The 20,182-nt window shown below is 38.5% G+C and overlaps 1 protein-coding gene across 11 annotated transcripts in view; it reads right to left on the bottom strand.

Moving 5' to 3' along the window:
* Positions 1 to 20,182, bottom strand: part of CTNND2 (catenin delta 2) — a 631,469-nt gene that overhangs the window by 89,353 nt on the left and 521,934 nt on the right. For all 11 annotated transcript variants that reach the window (XR_008434168.1, XM_053959428.1, XM_053959656.1 and 8 more), the window contains 2 exons: positions 5,719 to 5,836; positions 2,519 to 2,704 (listed from right to left, as the gene is read on the bottom strand). Coding sequence is in view for 10 of the 11 variants with exons in the window: in XM_053959428.1 (XP_053815403.1) it covers positions 2,519 to 2,704; positions 5,719 to 5,836 (304 nt within the window). In the remaining variant the exon portion in view is untranslated. The remainder of the gene's footprint in view (positions 1 to 2,518; positions 2,705 to 5,718; positions 5,837 to 20,182) is intronic.

The raw sequence follows: 20,182 nt of genomic DNA, 5'->3' as shown, positions 1-20,182 counted from the left end.
GTTTTGTACATCTTATATTCTGAGAAGGACTGAAACAGCAATTTTGTTTATCCAAAAATCCCATGGGCTGCTAAAAAAGGGAAAAAAACCTGAACAGGTATCTTCTGGGGACGTAAAATGTAGCAACCATAGACTGGATATGACTCCCCTGTACTGAGGTGTTACAACTGACAGAGATGTGCCTGTGCCCTGGGCTTTGTCTGAAAAGACAAAACTCTCAAGTATTAAAGGAACCACAAAGACAAAGAAGCAGAAATAACAGGTCTTTTTACACAATTGGACAATTGTGTCCACACTGGACAAGCACCTCTGAACATACTTCTGTACTTATTTTTGCAAAATAAATGGACAAAAAAGTTACATTTATCCTTATTACACTTTGAGTTATTTTATGCTATTAATCTAAATGTGGTTACATGAAAAATATTGCTTTTCTTTTCCATTTCTGAGGGTAAGTTGGGAGAGCTGTTCCTGGCAAACTGATCTTGCTGCTATTGCTTATAGTGGCACCCTAGTTAATTTGATAATACATTAACCTGATAATATACTTCAAATCATTTGGAATGTTCAACAACAGTTGAGGATTATGGGATGAAAAGAACCTGCAGAATGCTCACAAGGCCCCTTAAAAATTCTTGAACTGAATAATATCCACATGTGAGACCTTGAATATGTCAAGATAAAATAGGATGTCTGGATTTAAAGGAAATTAGATGAACGAAGAAAACACCATTAGAAAAATGTTTCTAATAGTTGTAATACAAAGCAGTCCTGTGTACAACAGAATCAGTTCTGGAAAGAGTAAATTTATGTCCTTGCCACAGAAAAGCCTCGTGATCATAAACCTGAAAATTTGTATGTAGTTTTATTATTCTTTGGATTAAAAAAATTATATAAAAGTCTACCATGAGGCCAACACTAACAGCTCTGAGGAGACTTTTACCATGCAACATGCCGATAATGAGCACTCATAGAAACAGACAAAAAATATCTAAGAGCAGGCAAAAGCGTGCACATTGTAAAGGTAATCGGCCAAAAGAGCTCAGCTCTTTGGTCTGGAGGAGCAAAAAAATGTTTTTAAGGGAACCTTTGCAGTACAGAGAGGCCCTATGGGAATACTGAAGGAGTCAACAGTTCAGAGTTAAAAGTATGACTCTCAGATCCAAAAGTCACAGAAGAAATAGAAGAGGAAGACTTAAAAAAGCCTTTAGATAGTGAGTGTGTGTGCATGTGTTAGTAAACAGAGCATCAAAGAGCAAGCCAAGTTGCAGTGTGACGCATTCATACCCAGACATGCTATTTTTTGCTCCTGTCCTTTGAATAACTGCAAGCACAGTGTGTGAGAACTGTTAATTCAGTAACAGGGATGATGGCTTCTTCACGGGGTAAAATTAGTTTGCTTCAACACTTCTAATCTCACTGTAGCCTAACACGGGAATCCCAACAAAGGGCTGTAATAAATTCAAGTTATCTGATGATGGGATGTTTAACCACAAGAGTAAGTGAAATAAAAGTCTTACTAGTAATGAATGTTGCATTTTTTCAATATCTAAGTTTTAGCTTAGTAATGTTGCTATAACATTTCCATATTAACACAATTTGGCTTTAGGGACTCAGGAATATTTTCAGTACTGGTTGACATCATTTATTACCCTGTGCACTGAACTGCTTACTCAAATATTTTCTTTGAAAATATTCCTGAAACAGAAATAAACTACAATGCAAAAAAAGTGACTAAGTGTAGGAAGAGGTGGAAAACTACTGCTGATAGCACAGGCTGTCTGAAAAAGCCCATAAATCAGAAGCCATTCTTATTGCTATTTGCTGTGTGTACAGATACAAGTGTCTTTCTCTGTAATATAACTGTCAGTATTCTCCAAATTATAAGTTCTTAAGGGGCTAAAAAAGGAGAAAAATACACTTTAAAAATCAACCGACCCAAAATTATAACCTGTCAAATAACTTGAGGAAGCAATCAAGACTTTGCTTTTCAATTTTTCTTTGGCAACAACATTAAATATATCAAAATATGAATGCTTTTTTAACATTCACTCGTATGACTTGATTCAGTCCTATACAGTTTTCTCTCAGTGTGTAGAGATATGGTACAAGACTAACTTTGAAGCGACTGTATATATACAAGCCTGATGTTTGTTTGCATTAAAGCCTTTCTACACACACGTGGCTCTGTGGAAGTACAGTGTAAAGTATATGCAGATTACACTTTTCATTAGAAATGGCCTTCTTTCAAAGAGCATTTTACAGTATTTATGGCATTCACAGTGTACCCATGACTACAGTTTCCAGGTGCACCACATAATGTACAATTTCTCAAGCAAACACATTTTATTACTCCAGAGTCATATTCTACTTTAAGCTCTCAGCTAATTAACAAGGACAACAGTTTTGTATATTATGCATCATGCATTTAATTTCTAATAGAGTGCATTAATTATTTATATTTTAAATTATGGGCACTTCAACTACTCACAACACAGCTGCAAATAACTTTCATTACCTGATCTTGTGATTTCTTTTTCTTCTTCTTCTTCCCCCAGCACCCTGAACTCTCTGCATCTTTTCCATTGGCATCACCACAGAGTAATCCATCAAGTTCATCTGTTCCCATCTGCTGTCCCTGAGATGTTTCTGCAGCTAGCCTGTATGAGAGGTTCCTCAAAATGCACACACAGTTTTCAACGGTCTGAAAAGTAAGACAAAAAGAAAAATACAGAAAACAAAACCAGAAAAATATTAAAATCCTCCCCTTGCTCACTCTGAATACGAAGCAGAAGGAATTTCATCTATCTTTGCATGTGCATTTTCTCAGCACAATTCTTATGTGCACATTTCTGAGTGCTCCCCAGTTAATCATAGGTTAAGAGATTCAGAAATTTTTATGGTAACAAATCAGTCATCTTGACAATACTTTTCTGTGAGTTTTTTTGTTGTTCTGAATTTCACACTGGAGCCCCATGTGAAACAGATGTCAAGGTAAAAAGTGATCAAGAGAACCTGAACACTCCAAATGTCAGGAAACTCCCACCTCAGTGAACAGAAAATGCTACAAACAGAAAATGGCAATAGATCCTGGGTTTTGTCCTTTTAAAACCAGAAATAACCTTTTTTTCTGGCAAAAATTCTATGTAAATTGCCATAAAATTGGGATCTGAGTTCCATTTCACAAGTACTTGTAGCATGAACAGATGATGTTTCTCCAGTCCCAGAAGTAGAACTAGAAATCTGTCTTGCTGCTTTTACTGCTTCTAGCCAGGCTGCAAACAGATACCTTGTGTGCAGCCTTTCCCTTTCATCCATTTATCTTCCTAATAGGTTGAGCCTTCTGTAGAAGATGCAAGCAGGAATCCATAAATGGATGAGACCCAGTGGAGGAAAATTCACTTGTAATTCAACCTAATTTCTCCAAGTCTAAAAGAAGTTCAGTTTAGACGTGAAACCTACTCATTTAGTTGGTTCAATTTGGTTTGATTATCCCTAATAAGAAGGATATGAGCTTAATTTTCTGCACACAAGTAAAGCATGGTTAAAAAAGTCATTCTCTATCTATTTTTATTTATTTCCACTGTTCCTAGTGCTCTATGGAGATAAAAAGCAATAGCCACTACATCTCAGCTCTTTTGCTCCATTAACCCAGAATGGAATGACTGTGAGACTTTCAGCTCTACCATATTCTGCCATATTCACCAGTGAGGCAAACAGATGGGGCTTGGTTTACTTTCACATATGGCATGAGCTTCTGCTAGGTATGCACTCAGCACATGTTTTTTGTGATGACACGAAGCTCCAGAGGTGACATTGAATTCAGATTCATCTATACAGGAGTATTTATATATCTGTTTTTTAACATAGATGAAATGTCTCAATTTTGCAATACACTTGTACTAATTTGAAATTTCTGCCAAATATATAAACACATGTAGAAATATGTATGCGTGCATGTGTCTATGTCTAGAAAGTGTTCTTAGTGCACCTTTTCATAGCTGAAAGCTTTGCAAACATCACAGTGACCATAATTATTTTTCAAACTTTGCTGCCTCTTTGTTTTTTTTTTTTAACATGAATTTTTTTCACTTTTGGTATAGTATGCTGAAGTTGAAGCTTTGCATTTGTTGATTAGAATACTAAACTCTCATTTTCCTTTTAATAAGTCATAGTTTTTGCATTTAAAATTCTCATTTTGTGGAAAACATAAGCTGAGCCACCATGAGGACAATGTTACCTTAAACTAAAAACTGATAAGCAAACTTCCAAGGCTCAAATTCAATCAACACCTTCTCTATTAAGGTGAACTCCTACAAGCCAAGAAAGCTGGTTCTAACCACACAGCTGGACAGACTTCACTTTCAAGGATCCTTTAATTCCTTATTTTGTTCTCAGTTTCATCATAAGGGAGCTAAGTACAAGATCACTAGTTTTTCTACTCTAGCTACTTTTAAGCTACTCTGAAGCTAATGAAGTTAAAAACACCCCTGTGTTTGGGGGCTGCTCTGAAGGAAGTGGGGTAGTGGGGGCTGGCGACAGCCAAGTTTGTCCAAAACCCTGCTGCCAGGTATTGTGCCTGCCTTGTGGGTTGGTGTCCTTCGAGCATCCCTCTACTAAACTTCTATTAATGGAAATTTGATTACAGGGTAATGGGTTGTGAGATTTTTTGGGTGTTTTGAGGGTTTTTTCTTTTCTTAAAAAAAACAAAGCCATGCTCTTAGCCCAGCACCTCATGCTATGAAGCTCTCTTTAATTCCTCTCTCTGTCCCCTGAATTCACGTGCAAATTTCTCCTATTTGATTCAGATGGTAACCAGAGACTGCTGGAGATTATTCCTCTCAAATCTATAAACCCATGGGGGTACACAGACAACTCTGTGAAGTATTATTTGGAAATACAAGCCCAGTGAGCTTTGAAACCTTGCTGCCTAAAAGGCTGCTCTCCTGCAATTCCTAGGGGTTTGCAAATGGACCAAGGTTGCCCTAGAGCAGCAACTGTAATTAATTTAGCACTGTATACTGCAAGCAAAAGAAACTGGCCCTTTTCTTCTTCTCTGGAATACTTTAATGCATTAAAAATCTTCAATTTGTAAATGCTTGGAGTCTTTTTAATTAGGGAGCGCCTTTCACCTCTGGAGAAGCTTGTTCATATCCTAGCATTTTAAGAGAAGCAAAGTTGACATAATGAGGCATCTTAACACAGTTGTTATTGAAAGCATTCATTGATCCTCTTCAAAGAAGAAATAATGTTGGTTTTACTGCAAAACTGCCTATTAATTGCCCAATTTTTTTTTGCTTGTTTGCCTTCTAAGCCTACCTCACTCTCATTAGTTCTCATACTGGATACTAAAAATCAATTTTAAGGTAAAACTGGCAAAGCAATGTAAGGAACTTTACATGGAATATATTTGCTCTTCTTAAACCAGTATCGTATTTTCTACTTCAATAATTCAATAGAGAGGATGACATGCCTACCTGTGCACACTACACAGGTATAAATACAATGCTTAGCACACTAAAATAATTTTTTTTTCTGCTGAGCATTTCTGCAAAGCTCAGCAGAAAAAAAAAAGGAAAAGATGGGCTGAATTATGCTTTGCTAAGACATTCCTCACAATGCATTAAAAAAATAATATAATGAAAAAGATTGCCTATTTATAGTCCCCATGTACCCTGAATACCTGTATTTGCTGCTGAAAAGACAAAGATGACAAACCTTACTATCAATTTCACTGCTCCCCAGAGCAGACTGGATCACGTACAGCAATGCATCTGTCAGGCCATCACACTCCCTCATTCTTCTGCGAGCCTCCTCTCCAGCAGAGCTGACATTCCTGCAAGGCAACAGCAAGGGTCACTATCTCCACGGCTCCCTGCCCACTGCCCGCATGAAACCTTCTCACAGTTCACATACAGATAAAACACATGTTTTCTTTCTTCCTCTCATCACTTCAGAGCTGTGAATAATGGAGACAGCTGTGGATGAGCTCAGGAAATGTAACGCAGAGGGGAACAAATGGAAGACATCAGGTCCTCCACAGGATGGGGCTGAGTGGCCAAGCAGCATGCGCCCACCTGCATGGGGAGACTCATGGCCCACTAAAATTTGGAGAAGGGCTGATAATTGCCTTCCTTCCTTCCTCCCTGCCTTCCTCCGTCCCCTCCTTCCCTACTTTTTAAAATATGCATTTAAAAAGTCTAGAGGTTTTGCCAAATACATCTCCTAGGAATTGAAGATCCAGTAGTTAGGGTTCTTAACTTGAGAGAAAAATATTATCAGAGCCTAATATAAAACACCTGCTGTTGCTTGCTTCTCATTTTACATGAGTGTTTCCTTTCCTCTTTCATTTTGAGAGAACATTAATGCCTCCCCAACTTCTCTTTACGTAGTTTATTTTACATTGCAAAACTTAAGGCCTCAGACTATTATAATAATATTGTAATTCTTGTGTTCCTTAGATGGGGCCACATGGCCTTCTGAACACATTTATACAAATCCAATTAAAACAAAATTCACTGCATAACATATTGTGTCATAAAGTTCAAAGTACTGATACACAAAGAAACAAATAAGCATGAATGAGCATTTACAAACAGAATCTATATTTGCTAATATCAAGTCTCCCAGAGAAAAACTGCATGAAAATTTGCATAGCAGGTTTGATTTGGAAATGGGTGAACTAGCAACCTCAAGAAGGGGATAAAACGTTTCAGAGTCTCTTTCAGTAGGGGAAGCTAAGCCTTTGCTGATGTGGCTTGTCTGTAGTTCTTCTTTCCCCACTACTGAAGTTTATAAAAAGAAAGAACATAACAAGCACACACACGAGACCTATGCATTCAATGCTAATGTGTGGAAATGGAAGGGAGGACATTGGCCCTTGAATTTGGGAAGAAGGCAAGGCACTTTGTATCTTTTATGGCATTTTCAATGACCTTTGCATTAAAAGTGGAAAAATCACAGGAATCTTGGGAAGGGGGAAAGAATTTCAGATGGAGGAAGATGAGAGGACTTAGGGCTACGTTTCCTTTCCATTCTTTTTCTGCTCTATCTACTTCATCCTGTTCTGCCTCCTTAGTATCTAAAAAACCCCACCATTTTCATTCCCTCAAAGCAGCAGTCTTATAACTGGACAATCCCCCAATTCTTCCAATGCAGGTTCCTAATTGACTCTGCCCCCTAAACATATATGATTTACCATCTAGACTTGCATCCCCACACAGTCCTAATTAGTGCAGTTCTCCCACACACAAACTGGCCCAATTAATTCAATACTATTCCCTTCACCCCAGCAGACAGCTTGACAGAAAAGATACAGCCCTGGACCACTAGAATGAATTCTTGTATCTCTCTAGCAAACAAATTCACTCTCCTTAAAAACCCTCATTTTTTGCCACATTACACATCAGAAGCCTGCCCTTCATAACAGCTTGCAAGTTTTGTATTGTCTGGTTCCTATGGTCCCTGAAATCCAATGCCTCTTCCTCTATTCTCTCTGCTTCTATAAGATCAGCAGGTGAGGGGTTTTCCTCCAGTTCATGGAGAAACTTTCTTCTGTAATCAGGAAGTAGGGTCTGGACAACATCAATTGGAAAAACTCTCTCCCTCTGAAGTGATGGAAATTTCTGACTTACCTTTGTGTGGCAGAAATAAGAAGGTAAAAATATAGAGCATGGTTTTCCCCAAACAGTGCCTGTGCCCTGTATTTGCAGGGCTGGGGACTCCACCTAAAGTAGAGTAGCCCACCCCCCTTTAAAGGCAAGAGCTCCACCAATATTCCAAAAGGGAAGCACATGTAGGAAAACCAGAGTAGTGGACTCATGGACAAGCTCATTGTGGGGTATATAGTGAGGACAAGAAGATTATTTGACTTCTTTCTGAAATTTCATTCTCTTACCCTCTAGGCAGATAAAGTCAGCAGTAGGTAGATAAATATAGATGGAGAGAGGGCATTGAGGCACTGGTGCAGGTTACCCAAAGAAGTTGTGGATGTCCCATTCCTGGCTAGTGTTCAAGGCCAGGTTGGATGGGGGCTCTGAGCAATCTGGTCTAGTGGAAGGTGTTGCTGTCCATAATAAGGTGTTGAAACTCAATAGTCTTCAAGACACTTTCCAATCCAAACCATTTTATGATCCTATGACTCTGTGATGAAGAAAGAAAGTTGTATCCAGCCCTACAAGAGCAACTGCACAAATTATAATGGAAGGATGCTGAGGAAGAGTTCTCAGCACAGCTTTGCACCACTATGAAAAAAAAAAAAACCTGAAATATTCCTGAATCCTTTTAAACAGAGACAGATCTTCAAGTCTGTACTAGAATAATGTGTCCAGGCTTCTTTATATACTGAGTGCAAGCTTTCAAAATAGACTGAGATTTAGACACCCAGGAGAAAGAGAGAGATATCGTCTCCCTGATCTTCTCACTGAAGTGATTTTTCCTTCTCTCTATCAAAGCCAACTGCACATCACCTTGACTGTCCAGAGCCTGCATAGACTGTCAGCCTCTCAGCTCCTCTCCAAGTTCACCAGAAACTCCTCCTCACCAAGACAGCAATGTAGACAACCTTATAGTCCCTGAGCTGTGAACTATCTGCCTCATTCATTTACAGCAAACAAAGAATATGAGGCCTTTGCACAAAGCAATACAGACACACCAGGGGCACAGCTTGCACAGAGAATGCATTTCCTGGCTCTGTATGGAGGAGCTGTCGAGCTGGGTTCTTCTGTTTATCATCTTTTCTCATTATGCTCCAGTTGCTCCTGTAATCAAGAGATGGATATTCTGAATTCCCATGTCTGCCTTTCCTTTTCTTACAAAAGCCACTGTTTATTTTCTGCACTGACTTGTAGCTACTACAGCCCTCACCAAGATATGGTGCATTTATTCACACAGGAAATAACTAAAAAACAAGACAAATCCAAACCTTGCATCAGCATTTTGGCAGAAATAATCAATTGATTATTTCAAAATAAATACATCCCAATATCTAGCTAGCCTCATGTCACCTCTACTGAAGTAATCACTGTTAATCATTCACAGAGGGTCTCTGTGGCTATGTAGTTCTGCAAAAGAGAAACAAGTTCCAGATTAAATAAGCGGTCAAAGAAAACACTCTGTCGTCTTAATTTTATTTCTCATTGTTAACTTGGACATGCTGTAGCTGTCAGTGTGACAGGAAATAACACATGATTTGTCATTTCTGAATTTATAGGTCACTGGGCAGATGTTAAATTGGAACATTAGTAGTATCTACGGATAGTAAGATGTCCCACTAAGTCAGTGTATATTTTTCCACTGTCGTTTTTCAAACAGGTGAAACCATGTTTTCTGGATGTTTTACAGGATGGGGAGATATGATGCACAAGTTTTCAGGGAAAAAATACTTCTCCATTCTAAATGCAGCCCAGCTTGATCACCCTGTATACTTTAATTCTTTGTGTCAACTCTACTCATCGTGTATGTGAGCCATAGGCTGTCATTTTGAATCTAACAGGCAAGGAGTCCTTCAGCCTGCCATAAACCCATAAAATGAATTTCAAATAGAATCCAGTCATGCAGAAATACTAAGAATACAGAGGGCTAAAGAATAACTCTCAGTTTAGTTAGAAGGTCCTGGTTAGACCTCTAAAACCCAGTTAATGTAGACATCTTCTCATGAGAGGAACACTAGGAATGGGTAGTCAGAGCAAGAGCTCAGACCCATGGCTCATCAAACTGCTTTTCTGAGCAAATGGCAGATTGACTTTGCTAATTACCTAGGAATTGAACTAAAATAATCCAGCTTCAGTTTCATGGGAAAATGTGCCAACTATCATATCATCACCTGAAAACTATTATCAGGCATGATCCTCCATACTTAGGGCATGTCAATCCAAGACTCTAGGGATATGAAGGGTGTGGTATAAAGGAGTGCACTGTGCAGAACACACCCGACTCCTGTCAATCCTGGCACTTGCATTAGTTATTCAATATAATTGTCAGGCTTTGAGGTAGGGGAAGATGGGTGGTGCCAAACAATTTCTTTCTGCTTTAGGGTAATTTTCCATACACTCATACAAACTGTGGGAGGTTCTTATGATTCTAGGATAACTAAAATCATCTGCCTTCTACAGGGGAGGGACATGGATTTCTATGGAAAGATCATCCAGAAGGCAAGCCACCTCTGGATATGGGAATAGTTAGCAAGCTGTTGACACTACTCCCAGTGGCAGTTTTACCCATCTCAAAGAAAGAATTAAAGCATCTGCACCTGCCTTCCCTAAGCATGCTCAGATCATGCCAAGTAGTAGGACCTTCCCTGTAGCAGCTACCAGTCTGCAGATCGCAGACTGCAATTAGCAAAGGTGAAATTGAGACAGGTATTCCTCAGAGCCCCGTGATAAAAAGAGAAAGCATGTTTAATATCTGGTATATGTAATATTTTTGCCATGGACTGATATAAGAGAGGACAGACACAGGAAGGATAATATCCTAAATTAGCTGGAAAGCACAAGTTATCTTCGGCATGAAACTTCAGGGGCTTTCCAAGTATATAATTATTCCAAGAAGTTTTATGTAAGAGGGACTAATCATAAAAGCCTCAGTCCTTTTCATCTTTCTACATGTTACAATAGCCACCATAAAAAGATTTTTCACAGCAAGGGGGAAAGGTTTACATTAATCAAGAACTACACCAACCCATTAATATTATAGCAACTGTGATTATGTTTGCCTGAGGACAACTAGCAAGGAAAAAGCCCTCATGATACTGAGTTACAACTGGCACACTAAATAATTTTCTTTAAATTAAAAACCCAAACCAACAAAACCCCACCCTGAAACTGACCTCCTCTAGATGTGCTCTTTTATATGCTGCTTGTTTCTATTTCTATCTGATTGACTGAGCATTTCTCCTTCAGGGACCAAGCCTTGTCTCGGGGGCAACCTGGCATCCCCAGTCCCATCAGGAGATGCCCTGGTGATGATTCTCTGAGCTGGTCTGCCATGTAACACATGATCCCCTAAGAGCTATTGCTTTTCCTGTGCACTCCCAGCTGTTTCTGTCAGCATTCAGGCTCTTTGCTGCAAGGGTCTATTACAATGACACAGACAGCAAAATGAAGCAATTAACACCATGCATGTATCCATCAAGTGTGCCCAGTGTTGTCAGTACAATTTGAGGGGCTTTTTATAGTGGAGTAGACCTCAAGTCACAAAGGTTTATCTGTAAGTACTCAGTGCAGCCTTTGGACATGGAATAAATAGGTTAGCCGTAGTAGTTCTGGTTACTAATGTAACTTTTACACAAATTCTGATTATTTATCATTTGTACAGTAAGACTTTTAAAAATCATCTCTTATTGCTGAAAACTAAACTAGCTGATAAGACTAGCTGTTTCTCAGACAAAATAGAAATTTAAACAAGGCAGTGAGACAAAACCTAAGAAAACACAAGATGGTTCATTCTTCATTCTTAAGAGTTTTTAAGTGTTAGGTTTTCAGTGATTATAAAATCAGCTTATAGTTTGGAAGTAAAAATAAATTAAAATAGATTTTTCAGTCACTGCCACAGATATCCCTTTACCTTTTCGTGATTTGAATGACAGTTCAGTGCAGTATCACCAAAATCAGAAAGATTTCTTCTTGCTAAGTATTCTTAGCACCACTTATAGCTTTTTTTATCTATACACTGGCTGTCAGAATTTAGCAATCCTGCATGTGTGTTAAGTATAACATAAGTTTTGGAGAAAACTGTCCTGTATTAATTAGAATGGCTTAACTGTAGTTAAAGAAAACCAGTCTATATCAGCGAGGAATTTGCCTACGTGAGATCTTTCTCTCTTAGGTATCACTTTCACTTTAAAACAATACTTTGCAATTAGACAAACATCTGACAGTCTAATGTGGATACAGTCTTGGTTATTAACCTTTCTATCAAATGCTATGACAATGTTATTTAGCTTTGGTTATTCAGTTGTACCTGTTGTTTTCAAAGCATCAGAGCAATTAGCCTACCAAGTCAAGCACTCAGCAGTGCTGCTGTTTACAGCTGTGCTTCTGAATGTCCAATCCTAAGGCTAAATGCATTGTTTTTAATGACTGCTCTGTATGATTTGTGAAGCAGTTGAGTCCTAACATCATTTTTTGCTATTTTGCTAGTTTTGAAAGATACAGAATAGGAAAGCACATGAACTGCAATAAACATCTTAAAAGAAACTGTCTCTGTAAAACAAACCCAAAACCACCTCGATTTTTCTGGCATGAACAATTTTGATAAGATGTCATGGTATATCAACCATAGCTTCCTCTGAAAGAAAAAAAAATTCTAACTACTCTTCTCTTTTGCTGTGTTTTCATTTGATGTGCAATTCTGTTTAACTACAATACACAGAATTACACATGGTGTATTGAGGGAATCTTTTAAATTATGGTATAAAAAATCCTACCTGCATCAAATTTCTGTTTTGACATTTAATTTCTCTGACATGTAATATTTGGCTTCATAAAAATTACTGCACTCATTAATGCTCATCTGTTTATACAGATTTTAATACACCATCCATTCATTCAGTAAAAGCTGAAATATTGTGTCACTGCCCTTGGACAGACCTGCTGTGGTACAGACTCTGAAGGTCATAATGGGAATAGTTTAAATATGTCAGCATCAAGACACTTTTCTCCATTTACAATTGTCATGTTGCTAAATGGAGCTCTAGATGTGTTGAAGACTGCAAGAATGTAAATATAACAGCATCAGCTTTTGATGATCCAGCATTAAATACCAGCATTAGCTCAGGCACCTCTGTCCTACAGAGGACTCTGCAGCTCTTACTCCTGGCATGGACTGAAGAGCAACAGGACAAATTTGAGGAGAAGGATGGCCCTGAGGCTGCCAAATTCAGGTATCACTCTCCGCCACCAGCACTCGGTGAAACACTTATGAGGCCAGTGGGAGCATGCCCTGAGGAAGTATTACTGCTCTCATTCCATATTTCTTTCCTGGCTACCTACTCTGGGCACTGTGAAAACTCCAAATTACTGTGTAAGATGCTTCAACATTGGAAAGTAGTCCATTTTCATTTTTCTGTTCAGCTTGTTATCTTATTCAGAACAAAACTGATCAGACATAAATGGTTTTCAATTAACCTCATTCTACCTATTGTGTTTCAGGTTATTTTCTTCATATGCTTATATATTGGTCTGTTTTGATGTTCTTAATTGCCTTTCTCTGCATTAACCATTCAAGCAATCTCTAAAGTATTATAATTCAGATTATTTGTACATCATTTCTATATCTACTTTTCTTTTCCACTAAAAGATGAAGCTGCTATTTGTCCTGTTTAGGACTGTGGGGAAGTCTTTGACTTGCATGAGCTGCCCTAGCAAAAATAACTCCACAAGAATAAAAATCTCCCCTATTTTTACTTTTTGTAGGCTATAGTCTCAGGAAAAACTTGGTATTATGACTGCATTCTTAAGAACAATTGAAAAGAAGGAGACAAAATGCTTTAGAGTTTGGAGTAAGCATCAAAGAAATATACTATCTGTAAAAGGTAGTAATTTACTGTGTCTATAATATTATTCTGAGTGTACCAGCATGCCTTACTCTGCTGAGATCTCTTTATAAAATTGCTTGAATGTTATTTCTCTAATATAATTTTAGCTGTAAAGAAAAATCAGTCTCTTTCAGTCAAAATTATAACATACACAACAGCTGGGGAAAGGATTTTCATTTGTACCTGAAACTTGGAAAAGGAATTTAGCCAACTTCTCAGAGTGTGTGAAGTTTCTTGCCATCCTTTGGTGTATTTGACCTTTTTTTTTTTTTTATCTTAAGAACAACTAGTACTAACAAATGAAAAAAAAAAAAAAAGTCTTAGTTTTGACAGCTCTTTCCCCTTGACTTAATCCCAGTGTATCTCTAGTGCTTTTCAGGAATATATGCAAGCCTCTTTTCCATGCACTCAAAAATATTTCAACACCTGAGTTGGTCATGATAAAAGGGCAACTTCAGAATCCAGCATGGGGCCAAAATACATTCCTGACCTGCTGCCAGGTTTTACCTGAAATTGGTTAGTACTAGTTGGCATGTTCTACCATATTTGACTATAGTAATAGAAAAGGAACAGACCATCACATAAAATTAACAGTTAATTAAAAATATAAGCATGATGCTTTTTCTAACAGACCAGTTTGCTTATTTAATGAAACTCCTTAACAACAACAACAAAATCTATAAAAAAGTTTCACAAGTATAATTTCTGTAATCAGAAAAACCCTGCCAAATCTAAGAGCAAAACCTATTAAAAACAGACTTTGGGTTATACTTTCTTGAAGTTTATTTAAGTTTATTTAAAGTTAAATATCTTTCGGTTTTAAAGGACTAATTTGTGCATCCTTTCTCCCCTCTCTTAAGTAATGATGAACTCAGTACTAGAGATTTTGTACCCTCTGGAGCCATCCTCTACTCCATTCTAATAAGGCACTTAGAACTGGGTCTCCAGCACACTCAGAAGTCTGTGTGTAAAGAATGTCATTGCACTACCTCTTAGAAGCAAAAAAGGAAGTGATTTGAAGCCAAATATCTCTGCATTAAAACTTTCTCAGTCATTTGAGTGTCTTGCATTGTGGTGAGTCCTGTCCCTAAACTCTCTTAACTGACAACTATAAAAGAAAAAAGAGCTTTAATGCATAAATTAAAGGTCCCTGTCTTGGTCTCCTTTGTGGCTCATGCAAACAAATGAACAGTAAGAAGTCAGTTTGCCAGAAAAACCAGCCCATTTAAATATCTCGTGAATGTCTGTTACATGGAAAACAGTCCATATGCCACATAGACCCACTGGCCATACAAATTCAGTTTAAGAGCAACCAAACACATGTAGTAAAAAGCTAAGTGCCACAACTGTCAAACTCCTTCTATTACATGATGCAAGAAGAGAAATCTGTGATTCAAGTATAAACCCAGTAATTTTACATTTCCAAATAAACAAACACTTTGAAAGGATGGGAAGCTGAAATGAGTTCTCCTAGTTTGATGATAAAGGGATGTGAACGTGTTTGTAGGCAAACATGAAAGTTACATCTTGGAAAAAAAAAAAATAAAAAGAGCTTATTTCAGACATAGCAACTCAGGAAAGCATCTCTATGAGGAAAAACTACTTTAAACCCTGGGATGGGATGACACTGTCATTTTGGTTTCTCACTCAAACAAGTATTCTACTTGGGCTAGATGACAGTTTAGATGTGACTTTCTAGTTGTATAAATATGAGAATAAATAATGGTATTAGAGATTAATTTTGGATTCCATTTTGACATAAGATTCTACTTTCTATGCTCTGATTTTCACTTTTCCATTGGGTATGCTGATTTTTAAGTTGACACTGTTTTTACTAAACCAAACCTGAAAGTTCTGGATGAGGTATTACAACGTAATGCACATTCTTTTTATATACTTTAGTAGACACTTAAGCTCAGTAAGTCTGTTTGCCTCTGCCCTTAAGTTTGAAACATTTAAAAGCATTATCAGGAATGCAGTTCTTCTTGGGTCTTACAATTCAAAGTATTAGAAAGTTATACTGCTCTCTTGCTTTGGTTTTAGAACTCAGTGAAAAAGATAATTGCAAAAATAAGACCAGAAACAATGTAAATAGGTATATTTAACAGAGTTACCGCTCTAAAAATCCTATGAATAAAGATTAGGTTCCAGAAAAAACACAAGCAATATGCAATCCTATCAACCTGGAGGAACAAACAAATAGGATCATGATTACTCAAGTAAGATGATTCCCTTAACCTACAAAGCAATCTCCCTGTCACATCTGAGTTTCAAGTGCCTTCCTGCATCTATTTTGCAGTCTTGAAAAGCCATTATCAGTGCAGTGCCTTGAGAAGAAAGGAGGGTAAATCAGCTTTGGTTGTTGACTAATCAGATGAGCACAATTATTACAACACCAATCAGTTCATTAGATTATTAGCTTCATCTCTTTTTGATCAGCTACTTAGAAATTTTAATACAGAGGATAAGAAGTCACAAAGCAGAACACTTATTAGAGTATCAGAAGTATGAAATGCTGCTCTGAAACAAATTAAGTTAGAGCACAGCACAGCAAAGTAGAAGACATGCTTTTCATCTGTGTGATTGCCCATGTTCTCAGTGAATTGACTGCTACGGACATTTCTCTGGCTGGAGTCTCTCTCCAAATCTGAGAAGTGCCTTTCTCCCCTACCAAACTAAAAATCTTTAGAAATGCTGCTGATTTGCCATTTCTCCCTATTCTTTGTCTAAACTAGTTTGCAGTATGTAAGTTCTTTTACTGTCATAATCTGTCATAAATGCTGTTACCAGCTCTTCCTTCCAAATTTTCAGTTACGCATCTCAAAATTAATTTATTATTTTCTCATATTATTTCTTTCTAGTCACACTTTCTAGTTCCTGTGAAATTGCATTTTCTTATTTCTAGAACAATCTCTACCCTCAATTTTGTTTTCTTTATGCTTTAACTTCATTAAAGACATCAAGGTATCTATGCTGCTTCCCAGTAATAGCATCTCAGGGTGTTATGAATTTTTGAGCTAAATACCTGTAAAAAATCTCATTATCATAAATTGCCTAATTGTAAAAAAAAATATAATGTGATGAATAATAAATTACAATTCTTATGCTTTGTCCAAATGTGCCCTCAGCATAAGAAATAAGTATGTATGTTCATGTTCTATTTTCATGACAGTTAACCTGAAATGCCAGTGAGCATCCTACCTCAAATTATGTCACATCATCCCATCTCGAAATGGCTTTATGTGCACACTGAGGGATGGTGAAAGAACTGACCCTCTAGAGTGCTCTTCAGCCTAATGAGTCACTGTGCATCACTGCTGCTTAGCACCATGGTCTAACCAACTGAGTTAATCTCAGGGCCAACCTATAAAAAAAGAAGGGGATCATTCTACCAGAGCCCTACTTACCCCCACCTAGTCCATGCCATACAGAACAATGAACAAACTCTGCTATGAGGGTTACTGTCCATGCTCTGCACCCCATTGGCTGATACCCCAGGGATGGCATCTGACAACCTGGATCTTCTGCCACAACAAACTTCTTACAGACCCTACTCTGCCCTGTTTTGATGCCTGACTCTATTGTATGCCACAGGAACTGCTCAGGAGGCAAATACTATTTATTGTCAGAGATTTAATTTTTCCCTTTTCATTTTAACACATACCCTTTGAATCAATTTGCTCATTCCTGTTAAACTAAATGCCAAATTTAAACTTTGCATTGGTGCCTTAAGATGCTTGTGAAACTCTTGCATGTGTAGCAGACTTTCTACTTTGTTATTTGCTTGGCCATGAATTATACTATCATGGTTCAGATATTTCCCCCTCCCATCTGCAAAGACATGCATTTAACACATTACTGTATTTGTCTCATCTTAATTCTTCCTATAAATTGCACCAAAACACTCGTATGCTGTGAAAGAAGACACGTCACCCTCAACCCTTCCTCTGCCCCAAAAATACAGTTTGCAGGAGCTGTGTGTATCTGATTGAGTAAAGTTTTCTGCAGAATCATTGTCTCCTTTCTCTCATGATGAACCTTTGTCCATATTATTTCCATCAAGTTTCACCTTACATAAGAGGACATGTACATAGATACATGTTTCTTGGGCCAAGAGATAGAAACCCACAATTCACCAACAATAAAAAAAAAAAGAGTGGGGGAAAAATTATGCAAACTGAATAACCAGAAAAAGTTGAGAGCTGGTTTCAAGTACAAAGTCACTGGTGCTGTGACAAACTTCAGCCTCAGTCTCTAGTTAATTATTCCTACACTGAGGAATTTCTGCAGTTGTTTTTACTTTTCAGTTGACAATAAGAATTCCCTGAGCAAGAGATACTCAGCACCATCAGTACTTGCTGCCATGTGACCTGCTTTTACAACAAACCTCACCTCTAACAGTGTTCTGACTGCAGTGGTGCTATGCATGGGAAAAGAATCATCTTCTGTATGCTTCATTTGCCAGTCAGACCAAATTAGCAGAAAGATAATTACAGCTTATAAAGGTGCCTGTTCTTTTATGAATAAACACTCATTCTAATTTTGTAATTATTATTTTACCATTCTCAGTTAATTGTCAGTTACTTGAAAACATACCTTCCTCTGAAACAGTGCAAACACAATTCCCTGAATTACAGTGAAATTTCCTGTATTAGGTATAAAGATTGCAAATTGTTTCATAGAACTTTAGGAAGCTTAGTCCTTATTTCCCAGCTCAGAGAAGACTTCCATTGCCAAAACCTTGCTGAAATAAATATGTTAGTACCAAATACGAGAGCATTTTCTCTTCCTTTCTTAGCAGGTGGCTCTGGTAAAATGACACTCCATCAAGATAGTAAGTGCATGAATCATGAGTATTGCAATAGTCCAGTTCCTTGTTTTTGAGTTACCTTTCTGCCCAGAGCAGATTATTATCTCCATGTCCCTCCTCTGGACTTACTCCAACAGGTCCATGACCTTCTGATTTTGGGGGCCCCAGAGCTGGATGCAGCACTCCAGCTGCTCTCTCAGGAGAGTAGTGCAGGAGAGCCACCTCCCTCGACCTCCTGGCTACGCTGCTTTTGATGTAGCCCAGGATACCACTGGGGTGTAAGCACACACTCTTGGCTCATTTCCAGCTTTTCATCCACCAGAGCTCCCAAGTATTTCTTGGCAGGGCTGTTTTCAGTGGCTTCTCCCAGTCTGCACTCACCTCTGTGATTGCCCTGACCCAGGTGTGGCACCTTGCAGTTTGACTTGTTGAACTCCATGAGGGCCCACTTCTCAAGCTTGTCCGGGTCCCCCCTGAATGAGACCCCTTCCTTCTCTTGTGTCAACTGCACTGCTCAGCTTCATGTCATCTGCAAACTCACTGAGGGTGCACTTGATCACTGATATTGAAGGGCATCAGCCTCAAGACAGAGCCTTGATGAGTGGCACCACTCATCACCAGTCTCCCCCTAAAGATAGAGCCACTGACCACAACTCTCTGTCTGCGTCCATCCAGCCCATTACTTATCCACCATGTGAGGCAGAGGTATTGGAGGGGCCTCAGCTGGGGCTCACCCTCTCTTCCCTACTGCAATCACAATCAGACAGTGATTGTGCTTCGCTGGGCACGAGCGCCACTCCCTGTATCCTTGGGCTCTGGCAGCAGGTGTCTCTGATCACAGCTCTGGCAACTTAGCTGTATAAAACCACCAGGGTTTAGAGGAAGGAGAGAACTGCACACCTGCACTCCAGAAACACCCCCTGGCACCAATGGGTGCCACAGAACACTTCAGGAACATTCATATGGACTCTTCTACCGGAGGAGGCTTTGGAAAAGTTATCTGCATTTCATATGCAATATTTATCCTGCACTAACATCCTCTGGAGACACAGTATCTATCCTGAGAGTATTCACTGGGAGAATTACTGAGGAACAATGATTCTGTAGTTCTTTGCTTTCTGCTATTCCACAGTGTAGTCAAATCCCTAAGACAAAACTCTTGGTAGTAATCCATACCTGGCTTCAATTTAATCTGCTTAATCTGCCTGCTTCTCACCAAACATATCTTCACTCTTCCCTCACCATTTTACCTAAAATGTTGCTTTCAGCATCATGGTATTAAGGCACACAACACCACTGTCCTCCATGTCATCTGTTCCCTTGAGAATCTCCATGGAAAGCAGCACCCTGGCAGATGGAAAACACAAACTTCAGTGTTTTCCCACACTTCTGGGTATGTGCTGGGCTTCTGCAAATCCTTCATGGGCCAGGCAGTGGTACTGCTGTGATGGCTGCAGCCAAAGCCACCCACATGCATGTAGGTGAATGCCTGAAATTCAATCCACACCACGAAATATTTTCTCAAAACATGCCTAATTAAACTGAGCTGTTAAACATTCCTAATTCAGGCAGCAAAACCTCACACATCTGTCTTTGCTATCTGTTATAGCCTCTTACAGGAATAACATCATGACTATCAATATGCCTCCTGCCCTCTTTCCCCAGATAAAAGTTATACCACTTAGGTCTTCAATTTACACATTTATAACCCAAAGTCCACTTGAAAACTCGCACTATAACCTGCCTCAGAAGATTCAGGCAGTCTGCTAGGCTGTAAACTTGATTTACGAATCTGCCCCGTTAACTAAACAAAACATGACAGCCAAAAAAAAAAAAAA

The sequence above is a fragment of the Vidua chalybeata genome, chromosome 1 (assembly GCF_026979565.1).
Source record: "Vidua chalybeata isolate OUT-0048 chromosome 1, bVidCha1 merged haplotype, whole genome shotgun sequence".
NCBI lineage: Eukaryota > Metazoa > Chordata > Aves > Passeriformes > Viduidae > Vidua > Vidua chalybeata.
Note: the sequence above shows the minus strand (reverse complement) of the source record. Positions and strands in the feature narration are given on the sequence as shown.